At 36.5% G+C, this 23,397-nt stretch overlaps 5 protein-coding genes across 5 annotated transcripts; 2 read left to right on the top strand and 3 right to left on the bottom strand.

Moving 5' to 3' along the window:
* The first annotated feature begins 41 nt into the window (after positions 1-41).
* Positions 42-3,990, top strand: MONOS_1224 (uncharacterized protein). The gene is made up of 2 exons (XM_067864848.1): positions 42-252; positions 345-3,990. Exon 2 carries the CDS (start codon positions 381-383, stop codon positions 3,063-3,065), a length of 2,685 nt encoding a protein of 894 aa, XP_067735690.1. The 5' UTR covers positions 42-252; positions 345-380; the 3' UTR covers positions 3,066-3,990.
* Positions 3,626-12,467, bottom strand: MONOS_1223 (uncharacterized protein). Its single transcript, XM_067864836.1, has 4 exons — positions 12,419-12,467; positions 11,863-12,342; positions 4,353-11,793; positions 3,626-4,272 (listed from the first exon to the last, which is right to left on the bottom strand). Exons 1-3 carry the CDS (start codon positions 12,419-12,421, stop codon positions 4,375-4,377), a joined length of 7,902 nt encoding a protein of 2,633 aa, XP_067735689.1. The 5' UTR covers positions 12,422-12,467; the 3' UTR covers positions 3,626-4,272; positions 4,353-4,374.
* Positions 12,468-12,502: 35 nt separating this feature from the next.
* MONOS_1222 (putative Proteasome subunit beta type-2-A) lies at positions 12,503-13,525 on the bottom strand. The gene is made up of 2 exons (XM_067864823.1): positions 13,313-13,525; positions 12,503-13,249 (listed from the first exon to the last, which is right to left on the bottom strand). The coding sequence occupies exons 1-2, from the start codon at positions 13,519-13,521 to the stop codon at positions 12,751-12,753; spliced, it is 708 nt and encodes a 235-aa protein (XP_067735688.1). The 5' UTR covers positions 13,522-13,525; the 3' UTR covers positions 12,503-12,750.
* A 603-nt stretch (positions 13,526-14,128) lies between these two features.
* Positions 14,129-15,345, bottom strand: MONOS_1221 (uncharacterized protein). Its single transcript, XM_067864812.1, has 6 exons — positions 15,222-15,345; positions 15,082-15,172; positions 14,978-15,024; positions 14,825-14,931; positions 14,699-14,768; positions 14,129-14,634 (listed from the first exon to the last, which is right to left on the bottom strand). Exons 1-6 carry the CDS (start codon positions 15,294-15,296, stop codon positions 14,395-14,397), a joined length of 630 nt encoding a protein of 209 aa, XP_067735687.1. The 5' UTR covers positions 15,297-15,345; the 3' UTR covers positions 14,129-14,394.
* A 148-nt stretch (positions 15,346-15,493) lies between these two features.
* Positions 15,494-22,370, top strand: MONOS_1220 (uncharacterized protein; the record flags this gene model as incomplete). Its single annotated transcript, XM_067864801.1, has 4 exons — positions 15,494-15,507; positions 15,576-15,583; positions 15,664-15,797; positions 15,850-22,370. The coding sequence occupies 4 exons, from the start codon at positions 15,494-15,496 to the stop codon at positions 22,159-22,161; spliced, it is 6,468 nt and encodes a 2,155-aa protein (XP_067735686.1). The 3' UTR covers positions 22,162-22,370.
* Positions 22,371-23,397: the final 1,027 nt, after the last annotated feature.

The following is a 23,397-nucleotide window of genomic DNA, read 5'->3' as shown; positions in this document are numbered from 1 at the left end:
CTTCATTGACCCAATTTCTTATTTTGGTGAACAATGCTTTCTTTATTATTTTATTTATGCTTTGCGAATAAAGTTGTGAGCGTACTTACGCAAACACACGTATATGAAAGTTTTGTTGGAGTAGATAGAAGAGATCAAGAACATGAAATTGGTGCTGTGTATTTTTCGGAAAAGAGCGAAAATTCAACGACAGATTATGAAAGAGAAATTCAGCTGTCCAAGTTGAAAGAAAGGGAAATTAATGGATTTTGCGTATGCATTAATTTTCAATCAGATTATTTTTTAATTTTGACAAAATTCCAAATAACGACTCATTTTTATTTCATAAAAATTCAACAAACCAGAATCAAATTCAGAAATTCGAAAAAAGTGTTTTATCAATGCCAAGAGTCTATTCGCAACGTTCCAATTTAATTGATAAGTACATAGATGGTGTAAATGGCGTTGACAACGATGACTGCGGAAAACAAAAAAACAGCGCATGCAAAACAATTAAAAAAGCCATAAGGAACAGCGACTCGGAGACTTCGATAAGCTTGCATTCAACCAATGATAATAACAAATACGATATCGAACCAATTACCATTGACAGGCTTTATATCGAGATAACAAACGGATTATATGATGTTTTTAAGATTACCACTTCTTTGGATGAGGCAAAGGTGAATAAGGACGAAGGGCTGTTCAATGTGAAGCAAGACGGAAGGATTAAACTGATCAATGCGGAAGTTAATGTGAATGTAACACTTCAAAGTGGTAAAGATAATGGACTGTTTATTGGTGAAGGGATATCAGCATCAATTTCCTTGGAAAAAGTAAACATCACAACAACCAATTATGAAATGGCGTTAAACTGTGTTTTAATTAAATGCAATAACTGTCAATTGAGTCTTAAGAATGTTCGGATTTCATATATCAAATCTTCATACGCGATAATTCTTGCAGATACAACATTTCTAACATATTTTGAAAAGCTGGCTTTACGAACAGTTTCAACGTCATGTAATGCCCAATCTGTCATTACCGTTTTGGGAGGATGCGGAAAAGCAACATTTTCTGGTTCAAGTTTTCATGAATGTTATTCAACAAATCACAAATTGGGAGGGGTGCTGTATTTGGAAATCGGAAAAAGTGGAGATGAACTTGAGCTGAGTGATCTGAGCTTCAGAAACTGTTCGTGCAAAAATGCAAAAGCCAAATCAGAAAAAGGAAGAACCAAACAAAATGAAGAATCAAAAGGAGGTGCAATTTTTATACGAGCCACTGACGAAGTGACATCAACTTTAGCATTAACATTGAAAACGACATATTATTGTAATTGCTCTGCTGATAAAGGAGAGGCCATTTACATGACGTTTCCTTTGGGGCGGGAGCAGATTAACGAAGATCGCATTATGTTTGATATGGAAGAGATTTACGGAAATGCAAATCTTATGCTGCTGGAAGAAAGGAATAATGGAGCTATTAATGTCATTGACCTTTTAATAGATGAAACAAATGGTTTGACTTATCACTCGAAGAATGTTTATGTTGGAGAAGAAGCGTCAAGCGAAGGAAGAGCGTGCGGAAGAAGAGAAAAGCCCTGCAGCAGCATCAGCACTGCAGTGGAGCATGGAATGCCAAACGAACAAATAAAGGTGTTTGTGATTGGAAGGATTTCTGTTAATAAACCTATTTTATTCGTTAGAAGTGCTTCATTTCTGTCTGCTTATGGCGCTTTAACAGCTTCTCAAGCAGAAGCAGAACAGAACAGAGGAATTATTCGTGTTGCAGCTGATATTGAAGCTGGCGAAGCAAAAGCAGTGTTTGAAGTCTCAGGCCAACCCCTCTCTTTTACGAGCATCGACATCGAATATCCTGATGCTGTAGAAGGGTGTGCACTGGACTTGATCTTCGAGCAAGACGGTTTAGATTTATTTGATGTTGTTTTCAGACCCTGGTACACTGGACTGAAAGGAGAGAACGTGCTCGGAGGAGAAGGAAAACTACTGCCTTACAAATTAGTTGTGGAATCAGGCAAATTTTTACATATTGGTCGAACCGTTATATATGGAAGAAACGGAAATAATACACAAGAAATGAAAGATGGTAAAAATGAATGCGTTTCGTTTGATGCAGGTGCAAAAGCAATTTCAAAAATTAGCGAAGAGAATAATCCATTATGCGAATGGAACTCTGGTCTTGTGTATCTGAATGAGTATCAAGGAGCAGCTATTAAAGATAGTGTATTTATGAATATTTGCGAAGGTGCCATTCTTTCTCATGCTCCATTGACAATTGACAACTGTAGTTTTGTCAACAACCATCCGATCGACGAGAATTGGAAGAGATTTCCTTCTTTGCGTCATAACATTCGCCAAGAAGGAGATTTTGCTGGCTTTTTTGAGATTAATTCTTTGGCGCCAGGAAGCGATGGATTGGATGGGAAACCTTTTGGGATGCGAACTGCTGATAAACCTAAAGGAGCTGCGGTAGATAATTTTAATTTGGACTTCTTTACTCCTATTCTGAAGAATGCTTCATTGACAAAGAAGGAACAAAGCAATGAAAAAGAGGGAAATTTAGAAGAGGAGTATTATGAAGCAATTGTTCAAGGAAGCTATCTATTTCCTTGTAGTTTGGAGTTTGAAATAGCTACAAAAACAGAAGGCCAAGAGATGGAATGGATAGGCTGTCAAATTTCTGAATATACTAATGAAACAGAAATGAAAGCGGAAATTAATTCATATTTTGTTGATTTGAAGGGGAATGGGTCTACTTTTTGCAGATTGTCGTATTATAGCTTTGCTGGACTTCCAAAAAAGTTATATACAGAAAGTGTCATTTTGATAAAAAAGAAGGAGAATAATCCTGATGAAAACAACACCAAAAACGACAATCCAAATAAATTGACAACTTCGCAACTGGTCATAATTATCGTTTGTGTGTGTGTGTTTGCAGTTGTTGTGGTACTTGCAATGGTTGTGATTGTAGTTTGCGTTGCAAGAAGAAAGAAGAGAATGAGATTTGAAGTGCATGAGGGGGAGATGGTTAACACGGGGCTGGATTTTTCAATAGTGATGTAATGTATTAACACGAAAAGCAATGGTTAAAAGTGCGATTTAAAAAAAAAAATAAATAAATAAAATCGAATCGGAAATGTTATGTTGTGCTTGCTTTACAAATGTTATCTATTTCTCAGATCCAATAATAATCATGGAGTTTATTTTTATTTGTTTTTGAATTGAATGTTTTATTCATGAAATTCTATGATTTTGATATGTATTGCCATTAAATGAGAATCGTTTTTGATATGTTTTTTACAATTTGAAATTTTGTGAGTATTTTCTTGATTTATCCTGGTTGAATGGTTTTTGTGAATTTTTAACAATTGAGTTACGATCAATCATCTTGAGCCAAACCATGAGATTCTTGTTTGCATTAAAAAATTGAAATCTTCTTATTTTTTATTTTTTGATTTTATTTTTTTATTTCTTTTTTGAAAATTGTACAAATATTCTCTCTTTATAATTTTTTGATGCAACGTTTTTTTGAGGTTTTTTATTAAAAAGGAACTAGGGTAATTTATTTTACTGTTTGAATAGAATTACATGTTTGCGTTTGAATATAACATCGAGAAAGGATATTTCTTTTTATTTTTTTGGGTTTTATTTGTGAGAGTTATTTTTATTTTTTCTAATTTCTGAATGGGTTATTGTTTAACTATTAATTCATTTGTTTTTTGGGAAAAAATAAATAAATAAATAAAAGAGATGGAGACAGAGAGAGAGAAAGAGAGTCAAGCAGAGGACGAAACATTCGAAACTTATTGAAAGCCTGATGAAAGTTATTGAACTCATTTGACATATTGGTAGCTTCTGTATGAAAAGTGCAATCAAAGAAAATCTGCAACAAAGCGCTTTGAAACAGCAATTTCACTTTCGATTTATGTTTTCTTTCTTTTTTAAATGGAAATTACTTCACTTAAAACAAACAGTCATATTTGATAAATGCGAATTTTCCAAATTTATTCAGTCATATCCTTAACAAGATGCTTTTGAAAAGGAAAAAGTGGAAGAAGTGTAAGACACTTTTAAATTATTAGATTACAAAAAAAAGACAAAACTCAATCAAAAGTCTGAACATAAAGCAAAAAATAATGGAAAATGACTTTTCTGGTGCTTAAAACATATGACATATACCAAATTTCATAAATTTTTCTTTTCAAAGAAAAACATTTTAAAAAAATCTTCATTTACCTACATGTAACATCTAATATTACTAAATCATGTTCTTTAAACCAATCACACATTAAAACACATAAACAATAAAAAAATAAAAAAATCCCTTATAAATATAAATCTCTTTCAAACTTTCTCAACCAAGCTCCCCATCTTAGCCCGCAATATGTGCATAGTTGCACTTATCTCCGTGCTTGCACCACCCAACGCTCGAGTAATAGATGCAAATGCCCTTCGTGTTCTCATCAATGTTCGTCGGGTACCTCGGCTGCTTCAGATCAATCTCATTCACCCGAAAGTCGCTCGAATTCGGCACATTCACCTCAACTGTGAAGTCCGCGGCGATGCCAATGCGCAGCATCTCCCTCTGGAACGGCTTGATCCGCCTCAAGTCAAAGAACACATTGTCCGGAAACGCCCTGCACGCAATCCACCCTCTGTTCAGCTCTGGCTGCAGGTTCCCCAGCACATACCCTTCAAACCGCTTCGTCGCAGGCGGTGGATTGTCTCGTGTGTATTTGGAGATAAACGTCGGCATCATCATTGCCACTTTCTGCCTTCCTGTTTCTGCGCCTGAGGAGAACGAGCGATAGTTCGAGGAAGATGCGGCTGGGCGCGGTGCGGGGGAGACAGAAGAATACGAAGTGAACCCACTTGATGGCGAGGCTGTGCGGAACGAGGGAGAGAGAGAGGAATAGGAAGAAGCGCCAGAGGCAGAAGGGCCGGGGGAAGGGGAAGAGGAAGCAGAGGGGGTGGTGGAAGCAGGTGGAGATGATTGTATTATCGAGCGCGTATGTGCTGTCATCCATTCGTTCTCTTCGTCTGATTCGTCTGTGCTTGCTTTTTTGTTCCCTTTTTTCTGCTTCCCTGTCTGCTGCTTTGTGGATGATTGATTTGAAGAGTTTTGAGGCTGTTTGGAATTCGACTTGTCTTTGGAATTGGACGAAGATTCTCCTTTCTTGTCTTTCGCTTTGTCTTTCGATTTCTTCCCGTCCTTCGCATTTTTCTCTGCGTTTTGCGTTTTCTTTGCGTCTTTTCCTGATTTTTGATTGTCTGCTGTTGATTTATCTTTTGTTTTCTCCTTCGTTTTTTCCTTTGAACCAGACGAAGAAGAGTTGCTTTCCTGCGTCTTCTGCTGAGCTGTCGAAGATACACCACTTGACGTCTTTGAGGAAGAAGAGAATACAGAAGGTTCGGAAGAAGAAGAGGAGGAAGAGGAAGAAGATGTAGAAGAAGCAGAAGCAGTGACACTGTTCGAAGAAGGCTGTGATGTGTTTGCTTTCTTCGACGAGCCATGTGCATCTGACGAGCCAAGAGACGGGTATTCCGAAATGTCAATCTCTGAACTCTTCATCTGCTTCTGTTGTTGTTGTTGTTGTTGTTGCAATTGCAATTGCTGTGAAGATGGAAGGGGATATGTTTGATATGTGAAGTCTTGTGGGTCGATTGGTGTGTCGTCTGATCTGTGGAGGCGATTGGCAATGGTTGATGAAGTTGAAGAAGAGGAAGAAGTGGAAGAAGATGTTGATGATGATGATGAAAGTGATGGTGAAGAATATTCTCTTTGATCGATGTAAGAAGAAGAAGAAGAAGAAGAAGAAGGATAAGAAGGAAGCGGGCGTGAAGAGATCTGATAAGGGTGCATGGAAGGTGAGTGGTGAAGCGGGTTGCGGGAAGAAGGGTGTGAGTGTGGGTACATCATGGAAGAGGAGAAAGAGGAGGAGAAGTATGTGGATGAGGAAGAAGGGGAAAGAGAGGAACGAGGAAGGGAGGAAGAAGAAGAAGAGGAGGAGGAAGAGGAAGAGGAAGAAGAAGATGATGATGAGTGAAATGAAGAAGAAGGAGATGTGAGAGAAGAAAATGTTGTGTCGAATGAAGAAAACACATTGGGATTTGAACTGATGTTAGAGGAATATGTATTGGAAGAAGAAGGAGGAGGAGGAGGATGTGATGAAGAAGTGGAAGACAATGAACTGTCTGGAAACACAGAATCTGAAGCAGAAGAAGCAGAAGAAGAGGAGAAAGATGAGAAAGAGGAAGAGGAAGAGGAAGAAGAAGAAGAAGAAGAAAATGAATTATTATTCTGCTTATTGCTTGATTCGCTCGGAATCTTTGAAGAGCCATCTGCTTCTGTGAGTGTGGCTTTTGAGAGAGGAATCTTCAACTGGGTGACTTGTTTAGAGTTATTCGCCTTTTCTTTCTGTTTTTGTTGAGATGAATTGGAAGATGATTGATTAGAAGAAGAAGAAGAAGAAGAACTTGCTTGGCTTTGTTTCCCTTTCTTCTCTTTCTCTTTCTCTTTCTCCTTTTCTTTTTCTTTCTCTTTCTCTTTCTTCTTCTTTTCTGCTTTTGTCATTTTCTCCTTCTCGCCTGCACTTGAATTCTTGTCGGTCTGTTTGCCTGATTCTTGTTTCTTATTGTCCTTCTTTTTCGCTTGCTGATTTTCTTTTCCTTTTCCAGAAGTGGAAGAAGAAGAAGCTGAGGAAGAGGAAGAGGAAGAGGAAGAAGAAGAAGAAGAAGAAGTTGAACTTTGTTTTTGCTTAGCTTTTTGTGACTCTTCATTCACTTTGTTCTTGTTCTTGTTCTTGTTCTTTTCTTCATCTTTGCTTTTCTCTTTCTCTTTCTCTTTCTCTTTTCCCTTTTCTTTCCCTTTCACTTCCTTTTGTTGTTCAGTTTTTTGTTTCTTATCATTTTTATCATTTTTACTTTCTTTCCCTTTCTTTTCTTTATTCTCCTTGTTTTCTTTCTCTTTCTCTTTCTCCTTCTCCTTCTCTTTCTCTTTCTTTCCATCTGATTTTTTCTTCTTCGAATTATTGGAGGAATCTGAAGAAGAAGAAGAAGAAGAAGAAGAAGAAGAAATATTTTGTGATATCTTTCCTTCCGACAATAAAGAAGCAGAAGCTGTTGAAGTCGAACTTTTCGATTCTGAAACTTGTGAAATCTTGCTTTGAACTTCATCATCATCTTCTTCTTCTTCATCTTCTCCTTCATCATCATCTCCTTCTCCTTCTTCATTCTCTTCGTTTTGTTCTCCTCCTCCTTCTTCATCATCATCTTGCTCTTGTTCTTCTTCTTCTTCATCTTCTTCATCTTTCCCTTCTTCCTTCTCTTCCTCCTCGTCTTCCTCAACTTCCTCTGTCTTGTCCATCTCTTCTTCGTTTTCGCTTTCTTCTTCATCTTCTTCTTCGCCTTCACCTTCTTCTTTCCTCTTTTTCAACTTGACACTTTCTGATTCTTTCGCATTTTCTCCTTCTTCTTTATCTTGATTGTCACCATTTGCTTCTTCGTCGTCTTCTTCTTCGTCGTCGTCATCATCTTCATCGTCTTCATCCTCTCCATTGTCTTCTTCATTGTCTTCTTCCCCTAAATCCACTTTGTTCAATAAGTCAATTTCTTCTTCCTCCTCTTCCTCCTCCTCTTCTTCTTCCTCTTCTTCTTCCTCCTCTTCTTCTTCATACTCTTCATCCTCATCTTCATCTTCATCCTCCGCAATCCTTTTCCTTTCCTTCCTCGATTCTTTCTTCTTCTTCTCCCTCTTCTTCTCTTTCTCTTCTTTCTCCTTCATCTTCTTCTTCCTCCTCTCCTCCTTCTCATTCTCCTTCTTTTCCTTCCTTTCTTTCCTCTCCTTCTCCATCTGCAACTCCATCATCATCTTCATCTTCTTCTGCTGCTTCTTCATCTTCTTCCTCTGACTCTTCGTCATCTTCTCCGTTTTCGTTGCTTCTTGTTCATTTGGTGTTGGAAGCGGGGTGGAAGAGAAAGAAGAGAAAGAAGAAAGAAACGTGGTGGATGAAGCGATTGTTTGTGTGTCTGTAGACTGAAGTGAATGGACAGAGGCGTCTTCGAGTGGAGAGGGAGAGAGAGAAGGAGAAGAGGAAGGAGAAGAAGAGGAAGGAGAAGAAGAGGAAGGAGAAGAAGAGGAAGAGGAAGAGGAAGAAGAAGAAGAAGAGGAAGAGGAAGAAGAAGAGGAAGAAGTTGTGTTTGTTGTGAATGAAACAAGAGGTGGAACAGAAATAGAGGCATCTGAAAGGAAAGAAGGAGAAGGAGAGAGAGAAGAAGAGGAAGAAGAGGAAGAAGAGGAAGGTGAAGGTGAATGAGAAGAAGAATGTTGAAATGGACTAAGAGGAGCAGAAGGTGAAGATGCAGAAGCTGGCTGTGATGTTGAGGTAAGTGACGGTGAAGAATAAACTGATGAGGAAATGGAAGAGGAGGAGATGGAAGAAGAAGAAGAAGAAGAAGAAGAAGATGATGATGGAATGTATTCAGAAAAAGACAAGGAAGAAGAAGAAATGTTAGAAATGTTCGAGATATTTGACTTAACAGAGTTATCAGAGGCAATTGATGAAGCAGAGGAAAGGCGAGGAGGTGGTGGAGGAGGAAGAGAAGAAGAAGGAGAGGAAGAGGAAGGAGAAGAGGAAGGAGGAGGAGAAGAAGAAGGAACATACGAAGAGAATGAAGAAGTGTGTGAAATGGAAGAAGAAGGCGAAAGATCTGATTCGTAATGTGGATAGAGCGATGGAATGGCTGAGGAAAGAGAAGGAGAAGAAGAAGATGACGATGAATATGAAAAATCAGAAGAAGAAGAAGAGGAAGAAGTTGAAGAAGAGGAAGAAGATGATGATGGTAATGAAGATGAAGCAGTAGGATTTGTAAATGTATTTGTATTGGAAGAAGAAGAAGAAGAAGAAGGAAAAGATGAATCAAAAGCATTAAACGATGAGAACGAAAAGATAGGAAGAGAACTGCCAATGACGTATTTTTCGCGTCCTTCGTTTGGTTTTGCCTTCGAAGCCAGTTTTTCATTCGAAAGATCGAATTTCACTTTTCTTTTGGCTTTTTCAATGACATTTGCGTTTTCTTCATTTTTCGAATAAAAAGTTGGTTTTTCTTGCTTTTTAAGAACTTCAAACATCCCTTTCTCTATCAGCTCATCCATAAACAACTGTGGAGGATCTGTTATCTTCAAAAGGGAAGACGATGGCGAAGAAGAAGAGGAAGGGGAGGAAGAAGAAGAAGAAGAAGAAGAAGATGATGATGATGATGATGATGATGATGATGATGAAATTCCATATTTGTTCATAGAAATCTGTGGTTTAATTCTCATTTCTGCAGTTTCTGAGCCAACTGATGTAACATCGTCTATGTCATCATCATCATCATCATCATTTTCTTTTGGATCATAGAAAATTAGTTCTTTTTCTTTTACATTTCCTCTTCTTCTTATTCTTTCTCTTTCTCTTTCTCTTTCTCTTTCTTCTTCTTCTTCTTCCATTTTATTTTTTCCTTGTCTCATTTTCCCATTCGAATAACCTTCCATATCATTGCAATCCTCATAACAACTTCCTTCCTTTCCATATCTTTCTTCATTGTATTTCTGTGAAGAAGAAGAAGAAGAAGAAGAAGAAGAATATTGTTGATGTTGATTATGATGATTATGATAGTGTGAAAGCGGATGAACTGCTGCTGCAATCGCTTGGACATCAGCCTCAATACGAAAAGATGGGCTTTTTTGTCTAACACTTGCTGGTTGAAATTCATTAAATCTATTAGCTTTCACGTCATTTGCATTGCTTTTGTTCATTTGACTACGTTTTTGCAGTTGCTCTGATGAAGAATCAACAAATTTCCTGTTATTATTATTATTATTATTTACATTATCTTCATTAACAGAAGAAGAAGAAGAAGAAGAAGAGAATTTGAGCTCATCTAATCTGTCTTTGATAGACATGAGCAAGTTCAGCATTGTCTGCTGTGTCTCCATCTCAGCACTTCTGTGGGAAAGATACATCTGCAGAGGACGACATGAAGAGGATGAGGAGGAGGAAGAAGAAGAAGAAGAAGAATGTGAAGAAGAAGAAGAAGATTGAGAAGAAGAAGAAAGAGAAGAAAAGGAAGAAGAAGAAGAAGAAGAAGCTGAAGTGACGTTATATAAATTCTGATTAGTTGGATAACCAGCATTTGGCAAAGTTGACGATGAAATGGTTAATACATCTCCTTCTCTTGTTCCATTCTTCACCACATCATCATCATCATCATCATCATCATTACTCATTTCCTTCTCCTTCCCTTTCACCTGCTCACATCTTGTGATATTTGGCTCATTCCATCTGTTTACCCCTTCCTTTGACACAACAACTGCCTGCTGAGGCATCTTCTTCTCTGTCTGACTCAATCTGCTCCTGTTCTGCCCGCCTGAGGCAAAAGAAGGGTTAAAAGCGCCTTCACTGAAGACAGAATACAGTGGATATACTGATGGGGGATCAGAAGATGAGGAAGAAGAAGAAGAAGAAGACGATGATGATGATGAGGAGGAGGAGGAGGAGGAGGAAGGAGAAGAAGAAGGAAGTTGATTGGCTTCTGTTGTTTGTTTTGAATTTTGTGATTCTGGTTTTGTTGGATTCGTTTCAATGCTGTTGGTTTCTTCGGGTATTTTTGACTTAGCTTCTTCTGATTGTTCAACGAGACGCTTAATTTCTTCTTCATTTTCGACTTCTTTCTCCTTTTCCAATTCTGTATTCTTTTGCGAATCTTCTTCTTTTTCTGCCTTTTCTTCGTTTTCTGCCAGCTCTCTCTCATTTTCTGCTTGTTCAATCAAATTCTGCTCAAATCTGGTAAATCTTTCTTTTTCTCTGCCATCAACTGGAATGGCTTTCCTTTTATACACCTTTGCTGATGACTCATCGTCATCATCAAACACATTGTAATCTTCCAACTCCAAACTCCATCGTTCTTTATCCAGATCTGTCAGAAGTTTTATATTACCTTCTTTCTCTTCTCCTTCTTCTTCTTCTCTTTCTCTTTCTCTTTCTCTCTCCTTCTCTTTCTCTCTCTCGCTTTCCCTCTCCTCTCCAAAGACACGCACATCCAGCCACTTCTCGCTCCACCTGCTGAACACGTCAAGCACTGTGCACGAAAGCATCCCCATCAGCCCGCCAAACCTCGGGAGCCGGTCAGCTGGCGAATGGGCTATCGAAAAGAGCAGTGATATGTTAGACGCAAGCTGGGTGAATGAAGAAGAAGAAGAAGAAGAAGAGGAAGAAGATAAGGAAGATGAAGAAGATGATTGTGAAGAATTTGAATTGGATGATGATGTTGTTGATGGTGTTGATGATGATGATGATGTGTGATTTGATGACAAAGAAGATGAAGTGGTTGAAGAAGCACCTGACTCAGGCAACGTATTCGAAAGAAACGAAGCGAGCTGGTCAGATGTTGGCGTGGGAAATGTTCCAGATAAATTAAAAGATAACAAATCAGCTGAAGAATTAGATGGAGAATCCGAAGTATTACTGTTGTTAGACTCATTAATGAATTCATTGCTAACTTTCTGCTTTTCTTGTTTGAGATTGTCTCGTAAGTCCTTTTCTAAAAAAACTTCACATAGCTCTTTCATTTCTTTGCTCGACACTTGGCTTTCCACCTTGTTTTTTAAACCATCAAGAAGATCAACCAAACTCTGTTCAGCATCTATTTCTTCTTCCTTCACAGTTTTTTCCAAATCATCGATTGTTTCTCTTAATATCGTAAATAATTCTGAAAGAATGAACGAACGCGTGCGAAAAAGAAGTGGAAGCTAAAAACAAAAAATATTGACAAATTAATAATGTTTTTTATACATGTCAAAATTCTAACTGACACATACATCATTTTTCACATGCGTCAATTTTCTCAAAGCCAATTCCGATTCTCGTCTTAAAAAATGAGCCGATATGGAAGGGTAAAATAAGTTTGCCTTAGCTTGCTGAGAAAGTTCAGAAGATCCATTTTGAGTTTGACAATTTATTTGATGATCAGAGATTTGGTGATAAAATGGGTAGTTTACAGAGCATCTATGGCCTTTATGCTCTGCTATTGTCGGACAAAACACACAAACTGCTTTGTTACATTCATTACAAAACATATAAAAGTGTTGTCTTCCATATTCATTGCATTCCAAAGGATTTCCATTCCAATGGCAAGAAAATAGCGAAATGTGAGTATAATCACTTAGATGAGCTGATACAAAGCAATTTTCACAATAAAATGCATCACAATTTGCACAAAATATATTACTTCGAGTTGAATTACAATCTCTACAAAGTGGAAAACTAGTTGAACTAGTATCACATGAATTCGAAGGTAACTTAAAATAATGTTTTAAAAGATAATTCAAATGCGTATAAATATACTTATGCATAAAGAAAAAATAAATATAAAACCATTTATACTGAAATAATATATAAATTATAAAATAATCATCGAAATAATACAACGCAATTGATCATTTTTTAGAAAATCATAAATTAACATTTCTGTTTATTCTTTTTATTTCTAAAACATAAAGACTTTTAATTTCTTTCTTTCATTTTAGCGAAATGATAAATCACTTGATTCAATATAATTTGATTCTTTTTGACTAAAAACTTTAAAGTTATTAGTAGTCTATACGCTTCAAATATGCAAATTTTTCCACGGAAGATTGAACAAAAGTCGCTGAATTCAAGAAAGATAAATCAAAACACTATGAAATGCAACGAACATTCTTGCACTCCTATTCTAATTGAACCCTTTCAATGCCATCCTTTGTGATTATCTTTACAATCCATGAATTTTGTTGCATGACAAATCTCTTTTTTATTTGTGCAATGCTTGCTTTTAACATTTTCATTCCATCTTCTCTTGACATATCTTTCTTCCACATGTGATCCCACAATCCATATAACAGATATCCACAGTATCCGTGTGCGCAAAATGGAATTTCACACAATGTACCAAGATAATCAAGATAATATAAATGAGGTGTAATATCTTTTTCTGAAACAGATGCAACAGATGAAGATGCAGATGAAGATTCAGATGAAGATGAAGAAGCTGAAGCAGAAGGCGAACTGACTAACACTTGTGGCTCTGCAGTGATATCCTGAAAGGCAGATGGTAAATCAACTCCACCAACAACACAATTACATTGATATGGGGATTTTCTAAGGTTCTCCGCAAGCACATATCTCATCCAACTCGCATTTGCATGAGTTGTTGATGAATAACCATTTCTTTGAAATGCAAAAAAATATTTTCATCAAAACTTTAAATAATTGATTGATTTTAAAACAAACCTAAATTTATTTAATTGTATGTTACGCACAATGTAATCCGAATAAGCATCATCGTCGCCCGGTTCTCCAACACAAGCAAAAGCAAAACGATCATCAGCTTCGTAAATTCTATCTAAATCATCTTTTATACGAAGGATAGAACTTTGCGAAGAAGACTCGGCTGCAATCATTACATAATCCTTTCCCGCAAAACCGAAAATGCTTTGCATCTAATGAAATTGTTCGATAAACACAACGCAATAAAAACATATATTTACAAAAGAAAATCGCGAAAAATAAATGCAAGTGGAAATTTTCCATCAAAAAATTAATATAAAATTAATGTTATATTGAATAATCGAAGAATAAACAGAATTAACGGAGAAACCTAAATAATTGTTGATCTTAATAATGTGTGTGATCACTTTTTCAAAACATTTTTTCAAATCAAGAATAATAATGATAAGAGATTACATTAATGAATATGATGTCATGGCTTTTATCAAATACTCTTATCTTTTCCGACATTGATGTCAGCATTAAACAAGTCAAAAAAAGATATTTTCATTTTTCTTACAGTATATAAAAAATGGAAAAACTGAAAATCTTAAAAGGATGGATTTGAATACAAACAAATGATGTTTCTTTTGACTTATTTCAAAAATAATAATTTTAATAATAATAATACAATTCAAAAGTCTGTTTTGATAAATGAAAAGTGTGTTTTGGGGATGTTTTTATTCAAATATGTTGGAAATTCACGAAAAGTTCTTAAAATTTTCAATAGTTTCGGAGGCGAAACTGAAAGAGCACCTAAATGCAAAATACATATGAAAATTTTTTTCTCAGTAAATTATATTTTTGATTGTTAAGAAATGGAGTTGTAGAAGAACTGAAAATAAAAAATAAAGTACAAAGATTACAAGAAGATGTGTATCTGAAGCGTGTGAATGAAATATGCCATCAAAGACGAGAAACAAGAAATACAAGTTTGTGAAAGAAAATGAATCATTTCAATAAATTTAGAAAAAGGGCAGACAGAGCTTTGCGTGCAATAGAAAAATAAAAATAAAAATGTGTAGTGTATGATGATTTGCCTATAATCATCTCAAGGTCTCTGCAATTGGCAAAGCAGCAAATTCTTCAAAAGTAACTTGATCTTTAAACGCCCCATCGTTTTCTGTTTCGAGAATCTCTCGCAACTGATCCATATATTCAGGCGGCTTACTTGGATCTCGGGAAATAAGAAAACCTACAAGTAGAAGGAAGAAGTTTGTTGGAAGTGCAGGTTCTTCTTGTGAAGCGAATGTCATGAATATTAATTCAAATGCGCTTATCATATTCTAATAATAATATTAATATATATAAATTGTTCGATTCAAAATATATTTATTTTAATGCACGAACCTCAGCAGCAACAGAAATTGCCAAAACGATAAATTCTCTCCAATCCATTGTCTTTTCTGGTTTCCCCATTCTACATCGAAAATAAATAAACATTAAATGAGAGGTTTTTTAAAGACTCGCCCATACGAGTTTATATTATTTATTGTGGCATCTGATATCCCAGAATCAATTGCAACTTGAGTTATTGTTTCACGTGGAAGAACGAAAATATTCTCAGCATCAATTTCTTCAAACTATACGAAAAATTAAATGCTGACGTGCACTAATATAAAATCACACCTTTTGTCTTAACGCTACAAATTGCTCAATAGACATGTTACTTTCACCTACAGTTGCAATATTTTAATTTGTCAAAAATTCATTTGCATCAACAAAAATCACACTATCTCCCGTTTGAGCCATTTGTGCAAAATAATTAGCTGCAAATTCAACAAGGTTTTCTGGTTGAGCACGAATGCATTCCTTAGTAAAGGCCTAAATATTTGATATATCCAGATAGCATGTCAAAGATAAATGTTAAAACCTTCAAAATTTCAGGGAGCTCTAAAGGAACTTCGATTTGTTCTGCACAAAATAATTTTTCCGTTTGAATGCTCATTTGCTATGGACTAATTCGAATAAACTAAACGGATGATGATCTGACCCATTGAATACTATTTCATCTTTGGTATATATTTTTATAAATATCCTAAATATTGTATGTGTTAATATGAACTTGGATACCAAAAAAATAAAAAATGAATATTTATGGGTTAGTTTGAAATGCAAAATTGTGATATTAATGAATACAAAGAAATGGAACAAGAAAAGTTTGATGCTTTAAGTACATTTTATGAACATAATTTCTATTTTTTACGAATATTTTGTAAACTTTCAGTGAATTAGGTTTATTCTTTCAAATTTTTTTTCAAATATTTCACCAATTATTTATGAAACTTTTGAATTTATCGATAATCCGTAAATAGATGAATGTGATTCTCAACAAAGTGATAGTACAAAACCATTTCAAACAGCAGAAAGCGACCATCCACCTCAAGAAAGCCAAAAGGCGCTTTTTGCCGTTTCGTTGAAGATAAAAGGAAAAAATGAAACTATAACTGTTTGAAAACATTTTCTTATCGTTTTTATAAGCTTATAATGATATTTGGCAGCTTAAAAAAGGAGATAAAATTGAAGATGTGTGTCAGGAATTTTGCCAAAAGCATGGATTGCCACAAAGTGTTTACGAGATACTTTGCAAAAATTTTGCTGGAATGGGAACAGAAATGAAGCCAAAAGAGGAAGTTCATGATCAGGAGTCAACTTTTAATGAAATGCAACAGACTGAGAAATCATCTTCTCCTTCAACTAAATCTAAAATTAAAAATGAATCAAAGCACAAAACTGTACAAGACAAAACAATGCCTATTTATGAACGCTTAGTTAAGCAAAGAAAAGAATTTGAAGAAAAACTGGAAAAGGAACGAAAGGAAAAGGAGATGAAGGAAAAACAATCCTTGAAAATAATAAAGAAGAAAGATGCCCAACTAGTTGGTGTAAAATTATATGGCGAAGCAAGAAAACGTCAAAAGGAAGAAGAGGAAAAGAGGCGAAAAGCTAAAGAAGAACAGGAAGCAGCCGAAGCCAAAAAGAAAGAGAAACTTACTAAAGCATCTGAATGGAGAGAAAAGGCAGATCCTTCGCTTGTGATGGCTCTTGATCGTTTAGCGATACCAAAAAGGCAAACAGCAGAAGAAAAAGAAGAGATGGAAAGAGAATGCGACGAGGAATGTACTTTTAAGCCGGTGCTTGTTGCAAAACAGTTTGTGAGGAGAAAAAAGAATACAGAAGGCGCGAAAAGTGAAGCGTCTGAGGGAAAAGAATGCAAAGAAGAGGAAAACGATGATGGTGTGGAGGAGTCTGTGACAGAGCGTTTAACAAAAGACAGCATACAACGCAGAGAAAGGCAGTCAGCTCTCGAGAGAGAAAAGAATGAAGAATACACTTTTAAACCAGTTATCAACAACAAATTTTGGGAGAAGCGAGTGAAGAAGAAGAGAGAAGAGGAAAAACGGGCGCAGATGGAAAAGAAAAAGAAAGAAGAGCTCGACATGTTGCAGAAACTGCAAGAGGCTGAAGATAACATGCTTAATGACTCGAGTGATGATTTTGAGAAAGACAGCCAAATTCAAATGGAAATCAAGGAGAGGCATTTAACCAGAGTGACACAGAAAAGAAATCAAACAAGCGACGATTCTGACGATTCTATCATGTTGTCCAACGACGATTGGAGCAACATGGAAGAGGAAGAGGAAAGTGACAGTCAGTTTGGCACAGCGAGAAAAGAGAAAGGAATGAAAGATGCACATTCTGGCAGATCGCACAAATCCGGAGATGGGGAAAAGAATTCACGAAATGAACGCATTAGAAGAGAAGAAAATGAGGAGAAAGGATATGATTTTCTGGAAGAGGACGTTGTGAAGCGGATGGAGAGCGATGCAAAGAAGAGGCAGAGACAGCTGATGGACTTGGAAATAGCTAATTCTCCTTTTAAGCCGAATAAGAGTCAGAAAGTTGTGGAGCCTTTTCAAAGCCGCAAGCAACCACCGTTGAGACCATTGGTGAATGTGTCAGCATCTCCTTCACCGTCCCGTTCATCTCAAGGACTGTCTTCATCTAATAGTCAAAGACAACCCAATGCAGCAGATGCATCTATGTTAGCAACTCTGGATTTAGGCAATGCAGAAGATGATATTCTGAATGATCAAAGGTTTTTATTAGCTCCAACTGAAACACCTCTTCATCAAAAACAGACTGCAATGCAGCCGTCTTCTTCTTCTTCTTCAATGACAGCTTCAACTTCAACGAGTCGTATTCTTCCTTCAACAGAAGTTGCTCGAAGCGCTGCGCGGTTGCACTCGATTTCCATACAGCAGATGCACCAGATGCGAGAAGCGAGAGAAAAAGAGGAGAAAGCACAGATTGAAGAGAGCAAGAAAAAGCACACGCAAAAACGAAGTGAACGACTTGTGATTGAAAGGAGAAGAGAAAGAGTGAGGGAAGTGTTTGTGAAGGTGACTGAAGGGTTGGTTAAGATGAGAGTGAAAGCAAAGAAAATAGCAGAAAAGATGAAGATTATCGAGGAAAAGGAGAAGGAAGCGCAGAAAGATGAGGAATATATGCTGATGGATGTTGATTCTTTGCCTGTTGTGAGTTTGAGTGTGGAGGATGAAGAGAGCGATGAGCAAAAAGAGGATGAAAAGGATGATGGCAATGCTGAGAAAGTTGACTCAAATGAGATTCAAGAAGAAGAACAAGAAAATAACCGGATATTTGACGAAACAGCGCATATGCAGCCAAGATTGAAGAAGGTTTCAATAATTCTTCCACAGGCAGTTGGCGAAGAGGGAGCATACAATGGTAAAACTGATGAATCGATTGAAGAAAATGATGATCAAACAGAACATATGATGAAGCAACAGCAAGATATGAGTGAAGAGAACGCAGAGAACTATTCTCTTCATTTTGAAGCATACACTCCAGTTATCACAACGCCCGAACTTGATTTCGATTCATCACTAACTGGCATTGCAGAAGAAGAAGAGGAAGGAGCAGAAATGATGCAAAACATGGAAAAAGAAGAGGGAAGCGATGAAATTGAAAACGTAGAAGCAAAAAGAAGTCTTATTGTTGACAATAGCACAGATGTCGAAACAGAAGCTCGAGAATACGAACTGCTTACGCCTCCTCTTCCAAAGAGCAAATGGAACAGCTCTGATAGATCAGCTATACAGAATCTGACAACTCCACCTCCACATGATTCAACAACAGCAAACTTTTCTGACTCTCTTCCTGCAAACTCGGTTAAAAGCAATTCTATCTCTGCTCAACAAAACTTATCTTCAAAGAGACAATCTTTGGAGCATTCCACTTCACCTGTCCACAGAGAAAAAGTGCCCTCAATCAGCTCCTCTGCTTCTTCATCAATCGAAACTCCACTTCAGTCAACCTCTCTTTATTTCGACGATGTTTCGTCTTCTCCTCTTCGTGTTGCCTCGCTCTTTCTGGAAATAGCTCCATCGCCACACACTTCGCTCTTAAATGTCGATGAGCTCAAATTCCTCTATACACTTTTCCCTCCTTCTATCCCACAGTATTCACATTCATTTGGCGGTTCTCATCTTCACTCCACACGCAGTCCTTATTTCCATTCTAACCCTCTTGACTCTTCACAATCATTCAACACTTCAGGCTCTGCTATGACACCCTCTGCTTTTTACTCTCCTGTTTCCTCTTCCTCTTCCTCCTCTACTTCTTCATATTCAATGAAAGAGATTATGCGTTCTTTGCAGAGAGAGAACGAAAAGAGAAAAGAGGCAGAAAGGCTTATTCGAGCGGAGCCTCCATTTGATCTGACCGAAGATGTGTGGACAGCATTGTATGCTTCCATCGAAAAAATGGAGAAGAGAGCAATGAAAGATAAAGAGAAGGAAAAAGAAAGAGAAAGCAATAAAGTGAAAGAAAGAGAGGATGCAAATGATGAGTTAGTTGATGCGCAGTCAATAACAGCCATGCCTCACCAACAGCAGCAGCAATTTAATGAACAATCTTCTTCGTCTTCATCATCTATTAAACAGCAATCTGACTTGGATCGGCAAACGCTTTTCCCTTCATTCCCATTTATTTCTCTCGAGTCATTTCTTAGCTTTTTGGAGCCTTTTCTTGTGTCTTCTAGTTCTGGCAGTGTTCTTCATCCACTGTTTGATTCATCACAGCCTCTGACTCGGAAAGTACTTAAGAATGCGCTGGCACAAGGCAGAACTGGAATGTTGCGTGAGGCAGCGGTTGAGCTGAAGAAGAAGAAGAACGAGCGGGAAAGGATGATGGAACTAGAAAAGGAGCAAGCAGCAGAAGATAAAGAGAAGGAGAAAAAGAGAAGGGAAGCTATCAGAAGGAACCAAGCAGCTGCTCAAAAGGCACAGAAGGAGTTGATTTTGGCATCAATTAGCCAACATCACAACAAACAAGTACGCAAAACTCCTGTTTCACAAGTTGAAAACGAGGAATCTGCAAGGAAACTGAAGAAATCTTCATCCGAAGTGTCTCTTTCATCCAAAATCATGACACCACCCTCTGGCACAATGGCAGACCAAAACTCGTCTGATCTTTCAGAGCCCGATGTTTTTATCAGAGATGCAGATGACAAAGAAAGAGAAGACGAATTCATTGATTCTTCAGAGGCAATGGTGTCTATTGTTGTTCCTCAATTGCCTGAAAATGATGCTCTTTCAACTCTGAAAGCTTTGGAAGTTGCAAAAACAACACTCGAATATGCCTCGCCTTTCCATTCGCATGTTTTCTCTCCTCCCACAAAACACGCACAGAGAGGTTTAGGAGGAGGAGTATCTTCTCAAAATAGAAAAGTACGTGGATCTTTTTCAACTTTAACACCGGAAGAAGAACGGACGGAGGCAGAAGTGCTGGCTCTTGTTGGAGAGGACACTTTGATGGATGCAGATGATGATTCAGACAACTCGGAAGTGGATTACATAACAGCTGAAGAGGCAGAAGCAGCAGCGGAATGCACTTTTCATCCAACAGTGAACAAGAAAAGCGAAGAGCTGGCAAGAAAGAAAAGAGAGAGAGATTTGGCAATGCTGAGAGAGATGATGAAGGAGAAAGAAGAACAAAAGAAAGGAGATAAATCAGCTGTTTTTGAATCTGAGGCAGTCACACCGAAGCAAGTTAAGAGCTCTGGATCAGTTTCTGCCCCGTTGTCAACAGTGAAATTTGATCGCAATGTTTCAAATTCTCCTTCTTTGAGTGTTTCTTCCAATACTTCCGTTGGAGCATCGACAGTGCTTGCTTCGCGTGCAACCACTTCTGTTGCATTGATGCAATATGAACGAGAAAAAGTGCTGAAAAAAGTGGAAGAAGAAGAGAAAAAGAAATACACGTTTTCTCCTTCAATTAGCGATAAAACAAGACTTCTTGCAGAGAAAGCGAAGATGAGGGAAAGGGAATTAGAAAGGGAGAAAGAGAAAGAACAAAAAAGAGAGAAGAATGAGGAGAACTTGAGGGAAGAAAGAAAGAAAAGAAATACTCCTCAAAGTGAAAAACGAGGTGTAAGCACAAAAACGAACGAACAACAAAAGATTTCGTCGAATGCAACAAAAGGATTAAAAACATCGAATTTGTCTGTAGTTTCATCATCAAACCGTCCAAAACGAACTTATGGTTTCGGAGCGTCAGCAAATATCACACCTAAGCATTCATCTTATTCTGGTAGTGTCTCTTCTCAATCTGCAACCCGTTCAAAAGCATTTATCACCCCATCAACAACACGTGCTGAATCATCAACAACTTCGTCTCCCCCTTCTTCAAATGCTTCATTGACTTTATCAACACGCAGTTCATCTCTCACTCAAGCTCCAATCGTCTTGCCAACATCAGCACAAAGAACTACTCCACAGCAACAGCCAATACAATTATCGTCAACCAATCGTCGATCTTATTCTTCAATTCACCTTCAAAAACAGCCATCAACAAATCCAGTTGCTTCTTCAGCTGATTTTCCTTCGGACTTATCGAGCTCAGCTGCTGCTTCTCCAAAAGCATCTGAATCACTTGATTATCAACAGAATTCCGCAAAAGCGTCAAATGCAAAGCCTTCTTCTAATTCTCGTCCTCAACTTTCATCAGATGATGAGTTGCAAGAGCAGTCAATGGATACCCCTCCGAAATGCTTATTCTCTTCAAATGCATTCACATTTCTTGCTGGTGTTAATTTGCGGCAAAAGTCATCGAAGTTACCATCAAGCTCGGCTTCAGAGTCTTCATTTTTGTCACAAAAGCATGATGCTCTTCTTCAACAAAGTACAGATCAATTTTCTTCTCCTGGCAAGCAATTACATCCATTTAGCTATCCATTAGCTTCAAACAAGAAAAAGGAAAAGCAAATGAAAGATGGTGTAATTGCGAATCAAAAAGAATCTGAACAAATTTCTATGAAAATAAACGAGGATTCAAACAAAAAGGTGGAAAATGACAACGGGGAACTTTTCAAAGAGAAAGAGCACAGAAACGAGAAGAATGATGATGATGAAGCTGAGGAGGAGGAAGGCAAGGAAAAGGAAAAGGAAGAAGAAGAAGAAGAAGAAGAAGAAGAAGAAGAGGAAGAGGAAGAAGAGGAAGAAGATGAAGGTGAAGGTGAGGAAAATGGAGATGAAGAAGGTGAAGAAGAAGAGGAGGAGGAGGAGGAAAGAGAAGAAATTGAAAATCAAAAAAAAGATGAAATGTTAAAAAATTATGTAAATCGACAAATTGTTGAAAGTGATATAGAAACTGAGGAATATGAAGAGAAGCATACGGATAACTGTGAACCAGAAGTAAGTGAATGGAGAAGTGATGAGGAATCGCAAGATCTGGATATTGAAGGTATGTTGGAAGTCCTTCAAAAGCAACAGAAATTATTAAGTGATTAAAACAATTTTTATGCATTTCTTAAAATATTATTTTCATTCTTTATTTATTTTATGCTCGATTATTCAGCTTTGCCTTAAAATCGGCAAACTGGTCTTACTGATTACCTCAAATTTTTCATTGATTATTATTTTATTCAAATATTTGTTCATTTATCATTTCGAAGATTATTAATGAAATAAAAAATCCCTCTTACAATTTTGAAAAAAAATTATTTTTTACTTTTTTTTTACTCAATTACACCTTTAATTTCAAAATTGAAAAGGTTGCAAAATAAATTGAATCTGTTTTGAACACATTCAAATGGGTGCATTAAGCTCTGAATATGAGTGTTTAATATCTGATAATTCAGAAACATATATTCTTCGTCTTTTATTTAGAACTTAAAGATGGAAGCTTAATAATTTTTCAAAAGTTGAAAATGGAAAAAATTCGACAAAACACAATTATTCAGTTTTTTTTATAAAGTTTTTTAACCTTATATTCTAATTTCATAAATAATTATAATAAATAAAAATAAAATACAATAAAACGAAAATATTAAAAATTCTACCTTTCCTGAAATTCAAAATCTCATTCAGGGTCAATTTTTAAATAGGACTTTTTCCTTAATTGGCACTTTTTTGTTTTTGTTTGCAAAATGTCGAGAAATGAGAAGTAGTTTTCAGCATTTTAAAAATCCTTTTTAACAAGTTTTATTCTATTTATTTGCAGTTTGTTTTTATATTTTAACTTATTACACATTGAGAAATTTCGTTTTTTTGTTAAATTTAAAAGGACTTTTTCTAGCCAACTGGGAATCGCCCAAGAAATTGGGGACATGTTTTATATTGCATTTGCTTCGAACTATTAATCTTTAAAATCTTTATTTTCACAAACACTTTTTTCTTGATTTTTTCGCATTTCAAATTTTCATCAACATGATAACATAAAACTGTTTATTTCTTTATTAATATAATGAATGAAAAAAATGAAAATATGACATGAAAAACAAATTCTTTAATTACGAAGTGTTGAAAAAATAAAACATTCTCATTTTCAATTTGTCTCTAACAGACAAATGGCACAAATAAAAAATAATCTTCGATCAAACTATTGTAACGAAGTTAAGTTTGAGACAAATAGAAAATGAGAGTGTTTTATTTTTTCAACACTTCGTAATTAAAGAATTTGTTTTTCATGTCATATTTTCATTTTTTTCATTTCATTATATTAATAAAGAAATAAACAGTTTTATG

The sequence above is a fragment of the Monocercomonoides exilis genome (genome assembly GCF_001643675.1).
Source record: "Monocercomonoides exilis strain PA203 chromosome Unknown scaffold2-2631571, whole genome shotgun sequence".
NCBI classification, from domain to species: domain Eukaryota; phylum Preaxostyla; order Oxymonadida; family Polymastigidae; genus Monocercomonoides; species Monocercomonoides exilis.
This window is presented reverse-complemented; position numbering and strand designations above follow the sequence as displayed.